This window comes from Phodopus roborovskii, unplaced genomic scaffold, assembly GCF_943737965.1.
Source record: "Phodopus roborovskii unplaced genomic scaffold, PHOROB, whole genome shotgun sequence".
Taxonomy (NCBI): Eukaryota; Metazoa; Chordata; class Mammalia; order Rodentia; family Cricetidae; genus Phodopus; species Phodopus roborovskii.
In genome coordinates, this window is record NW_026126517.1 from 1,125,516 (window position 1) to 1,138,657 (window position 13,142).

At 47.1% G+C, this 13,142-nt stretch overlaps 3 protein-coding genes across 14 annotated transcripts in view; 2 read left to right on the top strand and 1 right to left on the bottom strand.

The window, feature by feature from the left end:
- The window catches only part of Dnm2 (dynamin 2), a 165,511-nt gene that overhangs the window by 81,675 nt on the left and 70,694 nt on the right, over window positions 1-13,142 (top strand). For 5 of the 12 annotated variants that reach the window (XM_051196784.1, XM_051196789.1, XM_051196795.1 and 2 more), the window contains one exon: window positions 84-889. The exons of 1 other annotated variant lie outside the window; for it this stretch is intronic. In XM_051196784.1, the coding sequence (XP_051052741.1) occupies window positions 84-153 (70 nt within the window). In that variant the 3' untranslated portion in view covers window positions 154-889. Of the gene's footprint in view, window positions 1-83; window positions 890-1,193; window positions 1,578-13,142 lie in introns of those variants that run through there. 6 more of the 12 variants (XM_051196791.1, XM_051196793.1, XM_051196790.1 and 3 more) reach the window with 2 other exon arrangements.
- Window positions 1,331-4,021, bottom strand: Tmed1 (transmembrane p24 trafficking protein 1). Its single transcript, XM_051196802.1, has 4 exons — window positions 3,807-4,021; window positions 3,138-3,235; window positions 2,815-2,998; window positions 1,331-2,193 (listed from the first exon to the last, which is right to left on the bottom strand). The coding sequence occupies exons 1-4, from the start codon at window positions 3,984-3,986 to the stop codon at window positions 1,975-1,977; spliced, it is 681 nt and encodes a 226-aa protein (XP_051052759.1). The 5' UTR covers window positions 3,987-4,021; the 3' UTR covers window positions 1,331-1,974.
- The window catches only part of CUNH19orf38 (chromosome unknown C19orf38 homolog), a 28,776-nt gene continuing 18,741 nt past the window's right edge, over window positions 3,108-13,142 (top strand). The window contains exon 1 of the mRNA XM_051196801.1: window positions 3,108-3,246. The gene's annotated coding sequence lies outside the window, so the exon portion shown is untranslated. The remainder of the gene's footprint in view (window positions 3,247-13,142) is intronic.

Below are 13,142 nucleotides of genomic sequence, written 5' to 3' on the forward strand. Positions count from 1 at the left end.
GGCTGGGTGGGCTGGGTCCTCACCCTCACCCTGCTTCTGGCCTCACTACCCTGCACCTCCCCTCCTCTTTACTCTCTTTGCAGCAGAAGAGCGCCCGCTGCGCCCAGCCGGCCCACCATTATCCGCCCAGCCGAGCCATCCCTGCTCGACTAGGCTGCAGGGCGGCAGTGTTCTGGGGGGGTCTTCGTGTACCCACCACAGTGCAGGAGAGCTTTGGTCTGGACCCCATTACTGCCCCCCATGCTGGGACCAGGCTCCCTGTGGGCAGCCTCCTACCCTTTCTGCCCTAGCCTGGTGGACATGACAAGGAGGGGGAGAGGGTGTGAGTCCCAGACAACAGGACATGGGGCTTTGCACCTTGGGACAAGGAGAGATCTCTGATTGGCAGTAGGAACTGCATCCTTGGGACCATCTGGAAAGAAAGATCCAGGCTGGTGTAGGGGAACTCTACCAGGGGATTCCCCACAGACTGTAAGCCTTTGTTCTTTCTTGGGGTACAGAAACTGTCCAGCTTTTCCCACGGGCTCTTCAGGAGTGAACCAGGCCCAGTATGCTCAGTGCTAGCTGCCCACCTGGCTTAAGTTGTGTATATATCTTCTTTGGCCATATTAACCATACAACCTGAGCCCAGCCCAGTCTCGACAGCCAGAAGTGCCTTTGTGCCTTCCTCAGGCCTGGAGTCCTTCTGCTCTGGCCTGCTTGCCTCACTCTCCGCAGCCCCAATACAGTTTGGGCTGTGTGAGCTGGGGAGACATCAGGAGCCTCTTGGCTCCCAGCCCCACAGGGCGGGCCCTAGTGCCTCTGTGCAGATCCTGTTCCCACTGCTTGGTTTGACCACTGTTAAGTGCCTGCCTCTGTATATCCTATTAATAAACTAAAATAAAGGGAAGCCCTGCTGGTGGCTATGTGTGTGGGCCTTTTGTGTCTGTCCTACCCAGAGGGAGACTGTGCCCCATCATAGGGCTATCTACATTTCACTGTCATGTCTTCTGCCACCTCTTCTGAACCCTTCTTTACCACTTCAGGGACCGGGACAAATATCCCTCTTGTCCCCATCACATAGTGCTCATGGGAAACAGGAATTCTAGTCACTACCCTGAATGACACTGTGGCCAGACCCACTTCCAGGCCCCCACTAGCTCTGTAGTGGACACAATTCAACTTTGCTTTACAATCTTTTTCTTTTGTGCCAGGCGACCACCTCCATCGGCTCCTGCCCGACCTTTCTTCTGAGCTTCGTGGGAGTGCCCTCCCGCCTTCCTGGCTGCCCCTGGCTTGAGGCTAGGTCTATCCCAAGCTGATGTCCCTGAGCCCAAGTCACCAGGCACTATTAATTTTTCCAAACATAATTTATTGACTCCAGTGCCCAGGACAGATGTCCCTTGTTCCTTGAGGCTTGCAGGCAGGCTTTGGTGGGGTTGCACCTCAGCCTCTGAGGTCCTACACCTAGAGAGGAGGAAGGGGTCCTCTCTTGGAGTTCTGTTACCAGACCCCCACACACAGCAGCAGCTGGCTCCCCTTTGGGCCAGGGGCCAGGGCTCCTTCCTATCAAATAAAATTGACTGTCCTGGCAAGAACTCTGCAGATGTGTCTCCTTCCCAGACCCTAGCAAAATAGGCCTATCTCCAGGGGCAAAGACATTGAGGCTGGGGAGTGTCCAGCTGGGGAATGGGCAAGGGGCAGCTGCACTGCTTGACCCCATCCTGATGTTTGGAAGACTTAAGCTAAGGCACGGTTTCAGGAGAAAACCAGGGCATCTGAAAGCCATATATCCCCACACTACAGCACCCAACACTTCCAAGAAACAGGCCCTGTTTCTGAGCCTCCCCTTGCAAAGGGTCTGCAATCCACTTGCACTCCCTGCTCACCCAGGAAGGGAGACACATGGGGCCACTGCTGAAGACCCAACTGTGCGGCAAGTCGCACGCGCCTGTTGCCCTCTGTCTGTTTTTCATTCATCCTCTGTGGCTGGGGCTACGTGGGCACAGGGCGCTTGTCGTGGAAGAAGCGCTTGAGTGTGCAGACCTGCAGGATGGCCACCAACAGCAACACAGCCACATTGGCAGCTGACCAGAAGTTGACCCGCTCCAGGTTGTCTTCTTGAAGGTTCCGATCACGTGCCTCAAAGGCTCGTAGCAGAGTCAGCATCTGAATGCTCCGTTCAAGCCGGGTCCTCATAGTCTCTATGGATTCCTGCCAGGGCACAGAGAGAAAGGGGGTCAGGCTGCCTAAGTCAGATCCTCACCCATGCTACTCACTGGCTGTGACCATCAACAAGTTGATTTGCCTCTCTGGCTTCATGTCGTATATCCTCTCCTAGAAACCTAGAAACTCAGTATTTTCCTGCCTTTTCCCCTTATGTTTTCTTGTTTTTTTAGGTAGGTCTTTGTTGTTGTTGTGGCAGAGGGTGCACATGCTATGCATTCATGTGGAGGTCGGAAGACACCCTTGAGGGATCAGTTCTTTCCTTCCACCATGTGGGTCTCAGGAGGTCAGGCTTTGTGGCAATTGTCTTTGCCTGCTGAGCTTTTATCACCAGCCTTTGAGATAGAAGCCAGTGATAACCTTGAATTTGTAATCTTGCTGCACACATGTGCAACCCACACTGGGTTTATGTAGTGCTGGGTGTGGGAGCTCAGGGTACAGGAACTTCATGTAGGCAATCCTAGCAACTGAATTGTCCCCAGATCTTTCTTTTGGTTTTAGACAGGGGATCTTGCTATGTAGCCCGGGGTTGTTCTTGAACTCATTGGAATCCTGCCTCAGCCTCCTGAGTGCCAAGATTACATCCATGCGCTAGCACACCCAACTCACCTTGATGTCTTCCATTTTGACATCAAGCATATCTTCTGGCTCCACAGCCTCAGCCCAACCTTCTACCTCCTCGTCGTCTTGGAAACTGTCAAAAATGAGCTCGAAGAACACTAGCTTCTCTGAGATGGTGCTAAAGGAGTTATCAAAGCAAAGCCTGTAGTCCCCGGCCTCAGTTGGCTCCACCCTGGGCAGACAAACGAGACACAGACGTGACCCTGGAGTGACCAGCCAGCTGGTCTGTGGAGCCAGCAGGATGGTAACCCGAGGCCACTGGGGAGCTGCAGGGCTGTAACTGAACCAAGACAGGGCAAGGCTTCACTCACGTGTGCACCCCATCAGCCTTTCGAGACTCACTGACCAACAGCACACCCTGAGGGCTCTCCAAGGTGAAGTCCACATCCAGCCCAGCACCTCCAATCACCTGAAGAGCAGGTAAGAGTTGGGGAACAGAATGGGGGCAGGTGTGCGCCAAGCCTATCTTCCACAGAAGGCCTGGGTCCACTAGGAACCCATATTTTAAAAAACAAAACAAAACATGTTATTTGGGGTAGGGAAGTTAGTGCCTGTGGAGATCAGAGGACAACTTGCAGGAGTCAGTTCTCTACCCTAGAGTTCCGAACCTCAGGCCATGGGGTTTAGCTGCAAGCTCCTTTACCCACTGAGCCCCCAAGGGCATATCTGAACACCGACATCCACACCTGCAAAATCCCTTCCTGGTCCCTAAGAAGCCTCCAAGTGGGGTCTTTAATCGGCCTCCCTGCCCACACCCTTGAGCAGTCCAAGGTGGGCGTCTACCTGACTGGGAGCTTACAGTGGTCACCGGCCCGCTAGCTGCCAGAGCTCTTCCTTGAACCCAACCCAAAGAGATAGCAAAGGCTGTCTTCTTGGCAAGACTATAGGCATTCCAGCCACGCCCCTTCCCCGCCTCTCGTGCCTGCTGACCACACCCCCTCCCGGTCCTAAGCTGTTACCCGAGCCCGGGACCCTCTCACCTGGTACTCGGTCTCCAAACTAGCATTGGCCGGCGCGGACTGGTAAAAACACTGTTTCCTCCCGGCGGGGAGCAGAAATGTAAACTCGCCGTCCTGAATGGGCGGTGGCCCTGCCTCTCCCACTCCTACTGCTGGCAGGAGTAGCCACAGGGCCAGGGCTACGGCCGCGCTGGCCGCCATTATCCGGGTCACCGTCTACTCTACTCATGGAACGCGGGTCCTTTAAGAGCTAGTCCCGCCCACCTCTCATTTATGCGAAGTTCATTGGCTGGAGCTTCTCAAAAGCCGCGGAATGCTGCGTGAAGGGCCCAAAGAGGCGAACTGCCCGGGTGAATGCCTAGTCTAGAAAGCATACCGACGCTGATGTGAATTTTGTGAAACTTTTCCATATCTGTTATTGACCTCTGGAGCTGGGGGTAAAAATGACAGACCTGAAATGATGAAGCACTTTTTTACAGGCAAAAATTAAGATGACTGGGGGGAGGGGTATTTGAGGGTCCTTCTGTAGCACCGCCTGCTGTCCTTGTCCCTACCCCCATTCAAGGTGCTTGTCTCCCATCGATCAATCCGGTGTAAGCGGAGCCGCCAATGATGGCCACTGTGTTGGATCCTGATCGGGAGGTTTAAGGATGATGCATCAACGCTCTGTGATAGGCCGGGTGCTGGTGGTACTCCGATACCGGTTCTGGGGATGCTAGTTCAGAGAGCATGGCCTCCCCAGACTCAACGCTAGCACCAGACCATCACTTATAAGAGTTGTGGTCTCTTACGTTGGGGATGATGGAATGTTTGTTAGGTGGTGAATAGAACACGCCCTCACTCTATATCCAATTAGTCTCAAAAATGAGGAATATATTTGGCTTCAAGATGGCCCAGAGGATAAAGGCTCTTGCTGCTAAGCCTGATGACAAAGTGTCTTCTGACCTCCATGCACACACACAAAACACTGTTTTTGTCCCCTTGACACAAACTAATCTGGCAAAAAGGGATTCTCGTGTGAGAAATTGCCTTGTGGGCATTTTCTTCATTGGTAACTAATGCATGAGTCCTGGTCCATTATAGGTAGTACCGTCCCTAGGCAGGTGGGTCTGGGCTGAATTCGAAAAGCCATTTGGGAACTGGAGAGAGGACTCAGCTAAGAGCACTGGCTACTCTTCCAGTACCTATATGGTAGCTCATAATGTGCCGGAACTCTGAACCCCAAAATCAAGAGACCCTATCCAATACAGAAAAGAGTCTTTAATTTTTACGAGTTAACTCGACCAGCAAGTGAAGCAGGCAGGGACCAGGAGGGACCTCGAACAGCAGTGGAGCAGGGAATATATTGGGGCAGAGCAAGGGAAGTGCCTGGGGCTCACAACAGTCTCGGGACTGGTGCACTGCCAGGATTGCTGCTGTGCCTGGAGGCCCTCCTGGGGCGGTTGCTATGCTCTACACTCCAGTGCAGACCTTAAAGTATGTCCTGAGGCCACCAGCCAACTTCTGATAGGTTCCTTGCCACGTGGAGGGCAAGGTCAGGAGCTCAGCACATGTTGCTGAGTCAGGAATCTACATCTGACTGGGTATTTTCTGCAGCCTGTCATGGCTGCCAAAGCAGGAGGCTGGGTGAAGGTCTGGTCCCTTCAATAACTGCCTATAAATCCAGTTTCAGGGAATCTGACACCTTCACACAGACATACATACATACAGGTAAAACAGGAATGCACATGAAATAAGTAGTTTGAATGGGGCAGTGGTCGCTGACACCCTTAGTCCCAGCACTGGGGAGGCAGAGACTGGAGGATCTCTGTGGGTTTGAGGCCAGCCTGCTATTATACAGAGAAACCCTATCTCAAAACCAAAAGGAAAAAGAAAGAAAAGTAGTTTGGGCAAGCCAGGACATAGTATCTGCTCTGATCAGCTATGACTGGAACATACTGGTTCTGTCTCCAAGTTGCTTTTGGTCATGGATTTTATCACAGCAACAGAAACAAAACCGGAATACACATAAAATACAATACAATAAAAAGAAAATTTTTTAGTCAGGCATTATGCATGCCTTAGTCCTAGCACTCAGGAGGAAGAGGCAGGTGATTCTCTGAGTTTGAGGCCAACTTGGCCTGGATAATGAGTTCTAGGTAAGCCAGGACTACACAGGGGAAGCTCTGTTTCAATAAACTTAAAAATACACATATTAAGCTTGGTGGTAGACTATTTGCATAGCAAGGTCCTAGATTCAACTTCCAGCCCCACAAAACAGACACAAACCAACAAACCCCAGGACAGTATAATTAATTTTGCCAATGTGACATAATCTGCAACCAGCTGAGGAGAAAACCTCAATAGGAGGTTGCCTGGAACAGGTCAGATTAGGCAACTGTCCTGATTGTTAATTGAGAGATTAGACATGCCTACTGTGGGAAGTTCCTGGATGTGTGTTCTGACAGAGAGTGGAGCATGCATGTATCCACAGGTCTGTTCATGACTATGGATGTGAAGAGACTAGCTGTCTGCTATGATGAACTGCAACTTGGAATTGTGAACTAAAATAGCTCTTTGTCCCCTAAATTTATTTTGGTCAAGTGTTTCCTCACAGCAACAGAAATAAGGCATGTCCTTGCATGCTTAGTCCCCTGTTAAACTGTTTGGAAAGGAATAGGTGTGGCCTTGTTGGAGGAGGTGTGTGACTGGGGATGGGCTTTGAGGTTTCAAAAACCTACCCCTGGCCAGAATGTAAAACTCTCATTGGTCAAACTGGGTGGTGGTGCACACCTCTAATCCCAGCACGCTGGAGGCCGAGACTGGTGGATCTCTGTGAGTTTGAGGCCAGCCTGGTCTACAGAGAGAGTTCTAGGACAGCCAGGGCTATACAAAGAAACTGTCTCAAAAAAAACAAAATGGGATGGGGTGGTCAGTGGTGGGCAGGGGAGGATGGGAAGGAGAGGGAAGGAGAGGGAACTGGGATTGATACATAAAACAAAATTGTTTCTATTTTAAAATACATTTTAATATATATATATACATACATACATACATATATACACTTTTTTAAAAGGAAAAAAAACCTCGTTGTTCCAGCTCCATGCCTGTCTGGCTCCCCACCATGATAATGAAATGACCCTCTGGCTCTGTGAGCATGTCCCAAATTAAGGGCTTTCTTTAGAAAAGTTGCCATGGTCACAGCAGTAGTAATCCTAAAGTACTATAATCCCTAGTGAAATAGAAGCAGCAATTAAAAGTCTTTCAACCAAAAGAAGTTCATGCCAGATGGATTCAACACCAGGCCTTCAAAGAAGTAATGTCCATGCTCCTTACATTATTCCACATAATAGGAGTATTTTTAAAAGGCTACAAATTTCCTGATACCTAAACCACATGAAGACTCAACAAAAAAAGACATTACAGACAAATTTCCCTTATGAAGATAGATACAAAAATACTCAATAAGATACTTGCAAACAAAATCAAGAATATGTCAAAGGTCATCCATCATGATCAAGTAGATTTCATCCCTAGTGTGGTAATGGTCGACATATGTGAATGTGATCCATCACATAAACAGGCTAAAAGACATGTGAATATGATCCACATCATAAACAGGCTAAAAGACAACCACATGATCATCTCATCAGATGCAGAAAAGGCCTCTGAAAATATCCAACACCGCCCCCCATGATAAAAGTCCTGGAAAGCCTAGGGATATAAGAATTGTACCTCAACACAATAAAGGCAATTGGCAGCAATCCCACAGCCAACATCAACCCAAACACTCAAAGCATGTCCACCAAAATCAGAAAGAAGACAAGACCATCCACTCCCTCCATATCTATTCAATACAGTTCTTGAAGTCTTAGCTAGAGCAGTAAGACACCTAAAGGAGACCAAGGGGACACAAATAGGAAAGAAGTCAAAGACCCTAAAAACTCCACCAGGAAACTTCTACAGCTGATAAAACACTTTCAGCAAAGTATCTGAATCCAAAAGTAGCGCGCGCGCACACACACACACACACACACACACAGGTGCTAAACAGATTGAAAACTCAGGGAAACAATATAAACATATATTGTATGTATATGTCTATATAACTATATAAGTCACATCCCAAGTTATATGTGGAATTACAAGCTGTGTGTGTGTGTGTGTGTGTGTGTGTGTGTGTGTATGCGCACGTGTGCGTGCAAGTGCATGTGTGGGTATGGACACAAAAACCAGGATAGCTAAAACAGTCCTGAAGAATAATAAAAGAGCTGATGGAGCTATCACTATCTCAACTTCAGAACTATACTAGTCAAAACAGCTTAGTATTGTCATAAAAACAGATACATTGACCAGTGGAGTCCAATTGAAGACACAGGTCCATATACCTATGGACACCTGATTCCTTTTTTTTTTTTTTTTTTTCAAAGAAGCCAGAATTAAACACGGGAAAAAGACAGCATCTTCAACAAATGCTGCTGGCTAGCTGTATGTAGAAGAATGCAAATAGATCCATATTTATCACCCTGCACTCAACTGAACCTGATAAAAGAGAAAGTGGGGAATAGGCTTGAATTCATTGACACAGGAGAAGACTTTATGAACAGGACACCTTTAGCTCAGGCACTAAGGTCAACAATCAATAAATGGGACCTCATGAAACTGAAAAGCTTCCGTAAAGCAAAGGACACTGTCAGTAAGACAAAACCACAGCCTGCAGAATGGGATGCTTTTGCCAATTACACATCTGATGGAAGACTAAAAGCTAAATTATATAAAGAACTTAAAAAAAAACTTTTCATCAAAAAATAACTCTAATGAAATGTGGGGTGCAGAAATACCCGCCATGGGTATATACCAGAAGGGCTCTAGTTCCTACAAAAAAGAGACTTTCTCATCCATGCTCATTGCTGCTCTACTCATGATAGCCAGAAATTTAAAACAGATGAATGGATAATGAAAATGTAGTATATTTACACAGTGGAATATTAATCAGCTGTTTGAAAAATAAAATCATAAGCTGGGCAGTGGTGGTGCATGTCTTTAATCCCAGCAGAGGTAGAGGTAGATGGAACTCTGTGAGTCCAAGGCCAGTTTGGTCTACAGAGTGAGTTCCAGGATAGCTAGGACTATTTCACAGAGAAACCCTGTCTCAAAAAAAAAAAAAAAAAAGCCAATAATAATAGTACTAAACATATATAAAAAAAAGTCCAAATCACCAAGTAACAGAGGAGACAAAGCTCCAACCAGACATCTCCTGCCACCAGGTGAAACCACCAGTGCCAGGAATCAGTTACAGCTAATTGAGTTGTTGGCCAAAGAAGCCCCAAGGAAACTCTCAAACACTTATTGCCAAGGTTGTTGGCTGCTCTTCAAAAACTGATGGTGAGGCCTTGAAGACAACACATCTCATTAAATATGGAGAAGTCGAGGTGGTGTCTACCTAGATCATGAGACTGAGTTTGTCCTACCAGAAGAGAAAGGCAAACACCAACCCTTCTACAAAACCTTCAATCTATACTGGTGACCTCTGTCTGCAAGATATGTTGGTGTGACCATAGCACAAAAATTGTGGGAGTATCTAAGTATTTATGACTGGATTTAAGGCCAGTTCCATGAGATGCAGCCCATGCTTGTTAATGCTCAGGTGACCTAGGACCTAACTATTGTTCTGCTAAAGGAACATAGCAATAAAACGACTCCTAATGACATCCTTCTATACCCATAGATCACTCAGTGTCTTGTTCAGCCACCATCACAGAAGCTTCCTCCTGCATTAGTTGAGAACAAACACAGAGACCCACACTGGACAGTATGCAGAGAGTGAGAGACCTTGGAACACTCAGCCCTAAATGGGACATCTCCACCCAGCCCTTTACTCAGGGCACAGAACTATGTGAAAGAGAAGGCAGAGAGAATGTAAGAGCCTGAGGGGATGGAGAACATCAAGGGAAACAAGGTCTCCAGACACAACAGGGCTGACATACCTGTGAACTCAAGAGACTGGCAGCATGCACAGGGCCTACACAGATTCAAGCCAGATGAGATCCCATGAGCCTCATCCCCAACCCAGAAGCTATCTCCAAGTGTCAACAACTCAAAGAAAAATTTAGTTTTCTCCAATGGAGTCTTACTGAGTATACAAACCACAATTAAGGGCAGGCCCCATTCCCAGGGTAGATGACCAACACAAAACGAATTCAATGGTATTTTTAGAGTTTTTTTTTTTTTTTAAACCATACTGGTCTTTTGTTTATATACCATGTTTTCCTTTTTTTTCCTTGTTTTTTTCAAGACAAGTTTCTCTGTAACTCTGGAACCAGGAACTTGCTCTGTTGACCAGGCTGGCTTCGAACTCACACAGATCTGCCTGCCCCTGCCTCCCAAGTGCTGAGATCAAAGGCTCGTGCCACCACTGTCTGGCCAAAAAAAAAAAAAAAAAAAAAAAAATTTCAATTAAAAAATAAACCTTTAGGGCTGGAGAGATGGCTCAGAGGTTAAGAATGTCCTGAGCTCAATTCCCAGCAACCACATGATGGCTCAAAGCCATCTGTAATGAGATCTGGTGTCCTCTTCTGGCCTGCAGGCAGATATGCAGACAGAACACTGTAAATGTAATACAAATAAGTAAATAACTTTTAAGAATATTTTTTTAAAAGTAACCTTTTAAATGAGGCAGTCACTCCACTGGTTCTCTTTGTGAGGACTGAGTGGAATGAAGCTCATGCCCTGTGGTTTGATATTTGAGCTCTTAGCTGTTCCCGCCTCCTCGCCTTTGTTCAACCCAATTATCGCTTTCTTTTATAGGTTCCCTCATCTGTGGTATTTTAACACAGTCGTAAAGAAGTAACTATAGTCTGATATTGCTGTGATGAGCCTGATCATGCTGGCAATTCTATTTTTGTTTTGATATTTTTGAGCACTGTGGCAGACTTTGAGGATGTGAAGTTAAAAAAAACAAAACAAAAAGCAGTTGATTGCTGCAAGGATATCTTAATGTCTTAATGAACCATACTAACTGGGGCTTGGAAGACAGCAGGGCTGAGGAGGCCCAGCTCAAGGGGCTTCAGAGGAAAACAGTATTGGCAACTAGACAAGTGACCGTTCTGGTGATATTTTGGCAGAGAATCCTTTGAACTCACCTGAAGCTGAGTTGAAAAGTGATGAACTATGTTCTCTGATGGAAGGGATTTACGCCCTGATAGTGCTGTCACCCATGGCTATTAGCAATCACTCTTAATCTGGTGTATAATGAAGACGAACTGAGGGCAGAAAGGCATAAAAGTGCAGTTTGAGAAGAACACCACAGCCAAGCTGCTGAAGGAGATGGTAAGAGAGGCCTGCTCTGCAGTGGAATCTGAGAAGGGTGCCCCTCAGGACAAGACCCCTGGCAGCTAAACTCCTGCTTGTGAAGGGGAAAGGCCTGAGGAATTTCTTTTCCTAAAAAGCAAAAGCAAGGAAGAGCTGCTGCAAATATGATTCGAGCAGGCAGCTTAGCAGTTTCGCTCACATGGTTCACGGCTAGAGTCAGGAAGGAAACTCCAGTAAAGGGGTGTGAAATCTTCCTCAGTAATCACAGACAACTGCTGAGGCCAGGCCATGTGTGGCAGGGAAGTCCCTGAATAGCTGGTTTGAGGCCAGTCTAGAGCTGCTCCAGACCCTGTCTGAAAAACCAACATACACAGGAAATGATGCTCACTCAGGAGTCATTAGGAAACTAGATATAAAACCATGAATCCACTTCTACAGTAAAAACAAAACAGGAACTAAATTCTGGTGACCAGGGAGTAATGGGAAACTGCACAGTTTCCACTAATGGGAAATGTGATGGACACACCAGTAATTCCTATAAAAGTTACCAAATTTACCATAACTTGGTATTTACACTCCTAAATAAAACTGAAAGCTGACACTAAAACGGCCATATGTACAATCCCTACCACTGTACCACAGCGTGAAAATGGGACATCATAATGTGAAAGGTAGAATCATGGGCCTGGAGAGGCTCAGTGCCTAAGAGGACTCACTGGCTGTTCTTACAGATGTCCTGGGGTATCTACATGGCAGTTCACAACTGTAACTCTAGTTCCAGAATATCCAATGCCCTCTTGTAAATCCTTGGGCACTACACACAGGTGGTGCACATACATGCATGCAAGCAAAATGTCACTATACATAAAATAACAAAATAGAAAAGAAATAAGGTGGGGCATGGTAGCACTCAGATATAATCCCAACATTTGGGAGATAGGTAGGCAGATCTCTGAGTTCAAGGTCTATTGACTGAAGTTTGCCCAGTCCTGAAGCCATCTAATCCTGCATAAACACACAGAGGCTTATATTAATTATAAACTATTGGGCCAATGGCTCAGGCTTCTTACTGGCCAGCTTTCTTACTTATTAACCCATTTCTATTAACCTGTGTATCTCCACGTGGTCTTGGCTTGCCTATGATGTCTGGATCTCTTGCTTTCCCAGCAGCTACATGGCGTCTCCATTATTCTACCTACTTACTACCTTTCTCTGTCCCTGTTTGGATTTCCTGCCTGGCCAAATCCTGCCTTTTCATTGGCTGAACCAGCTTTATTCATCAACCAATAAGAGAAACATATTCACAGGATATATGCCTTTAATCCCAGAACTTTGGAGGCAGAAGCAGGTGGATCAAGGTCAGCCTGGTAGACATAGTGTGTTCCAGAACCAGAGCTACAGAGCTATGGAGTGAGACCTTGTCTCAAAATAAACAAAAGAATCTGTGGTCTGTTCAGCTGAGGCTGAAGAGTTAGCTACAATTAACAGGAGACCAGTGACACTGGAGTGAAACCTTTGCTGTCCTAGGACAATTGATGCTGGTCAGCTGGAATGGAGAACTAAGCCAGTGAGACTGGAAGTGATGGTTATAACCCTGGAAGGATTTTATCAAGTGTCAGTCCTTTAAGCTGTGTTCCAGAGGCAGCCAAGTTTATGTATGTCGTGCTGGTAGCTGAACTTGGTTGGTCATAGGTAAGAGAGCACTTGAAGCCTGGTACTTTGAGAGGCCAGGAGAAGCCATCGGTGAAGGTGCAGCTTCAACAGTGGTGAAAAACACAGGGTTGAAGGAGTTGTGGGGAGAAGCTGAGGCTTGGCACCATGTGGCAGAGTCAAAGTCCCTGAAGAAAGCAGGAGAAGTTACTGATGGAGGTGCAGCCCAGTGGCAGCAAAGATGGTATATTTTGGAGTAGCTGGTGATGGGTTGACTGCCAAGGATGACAGCAGCAGCTGTGGCTTGGAGCCTGCCTGAGCCTGAGAATGAACTGCTTGAGCACTGGCGAAATAGGACTGGTGCCAGACATGAGTGCCAGGCCAGCACCAAGGGCTGGCACCCTATCCCTGTTCAAC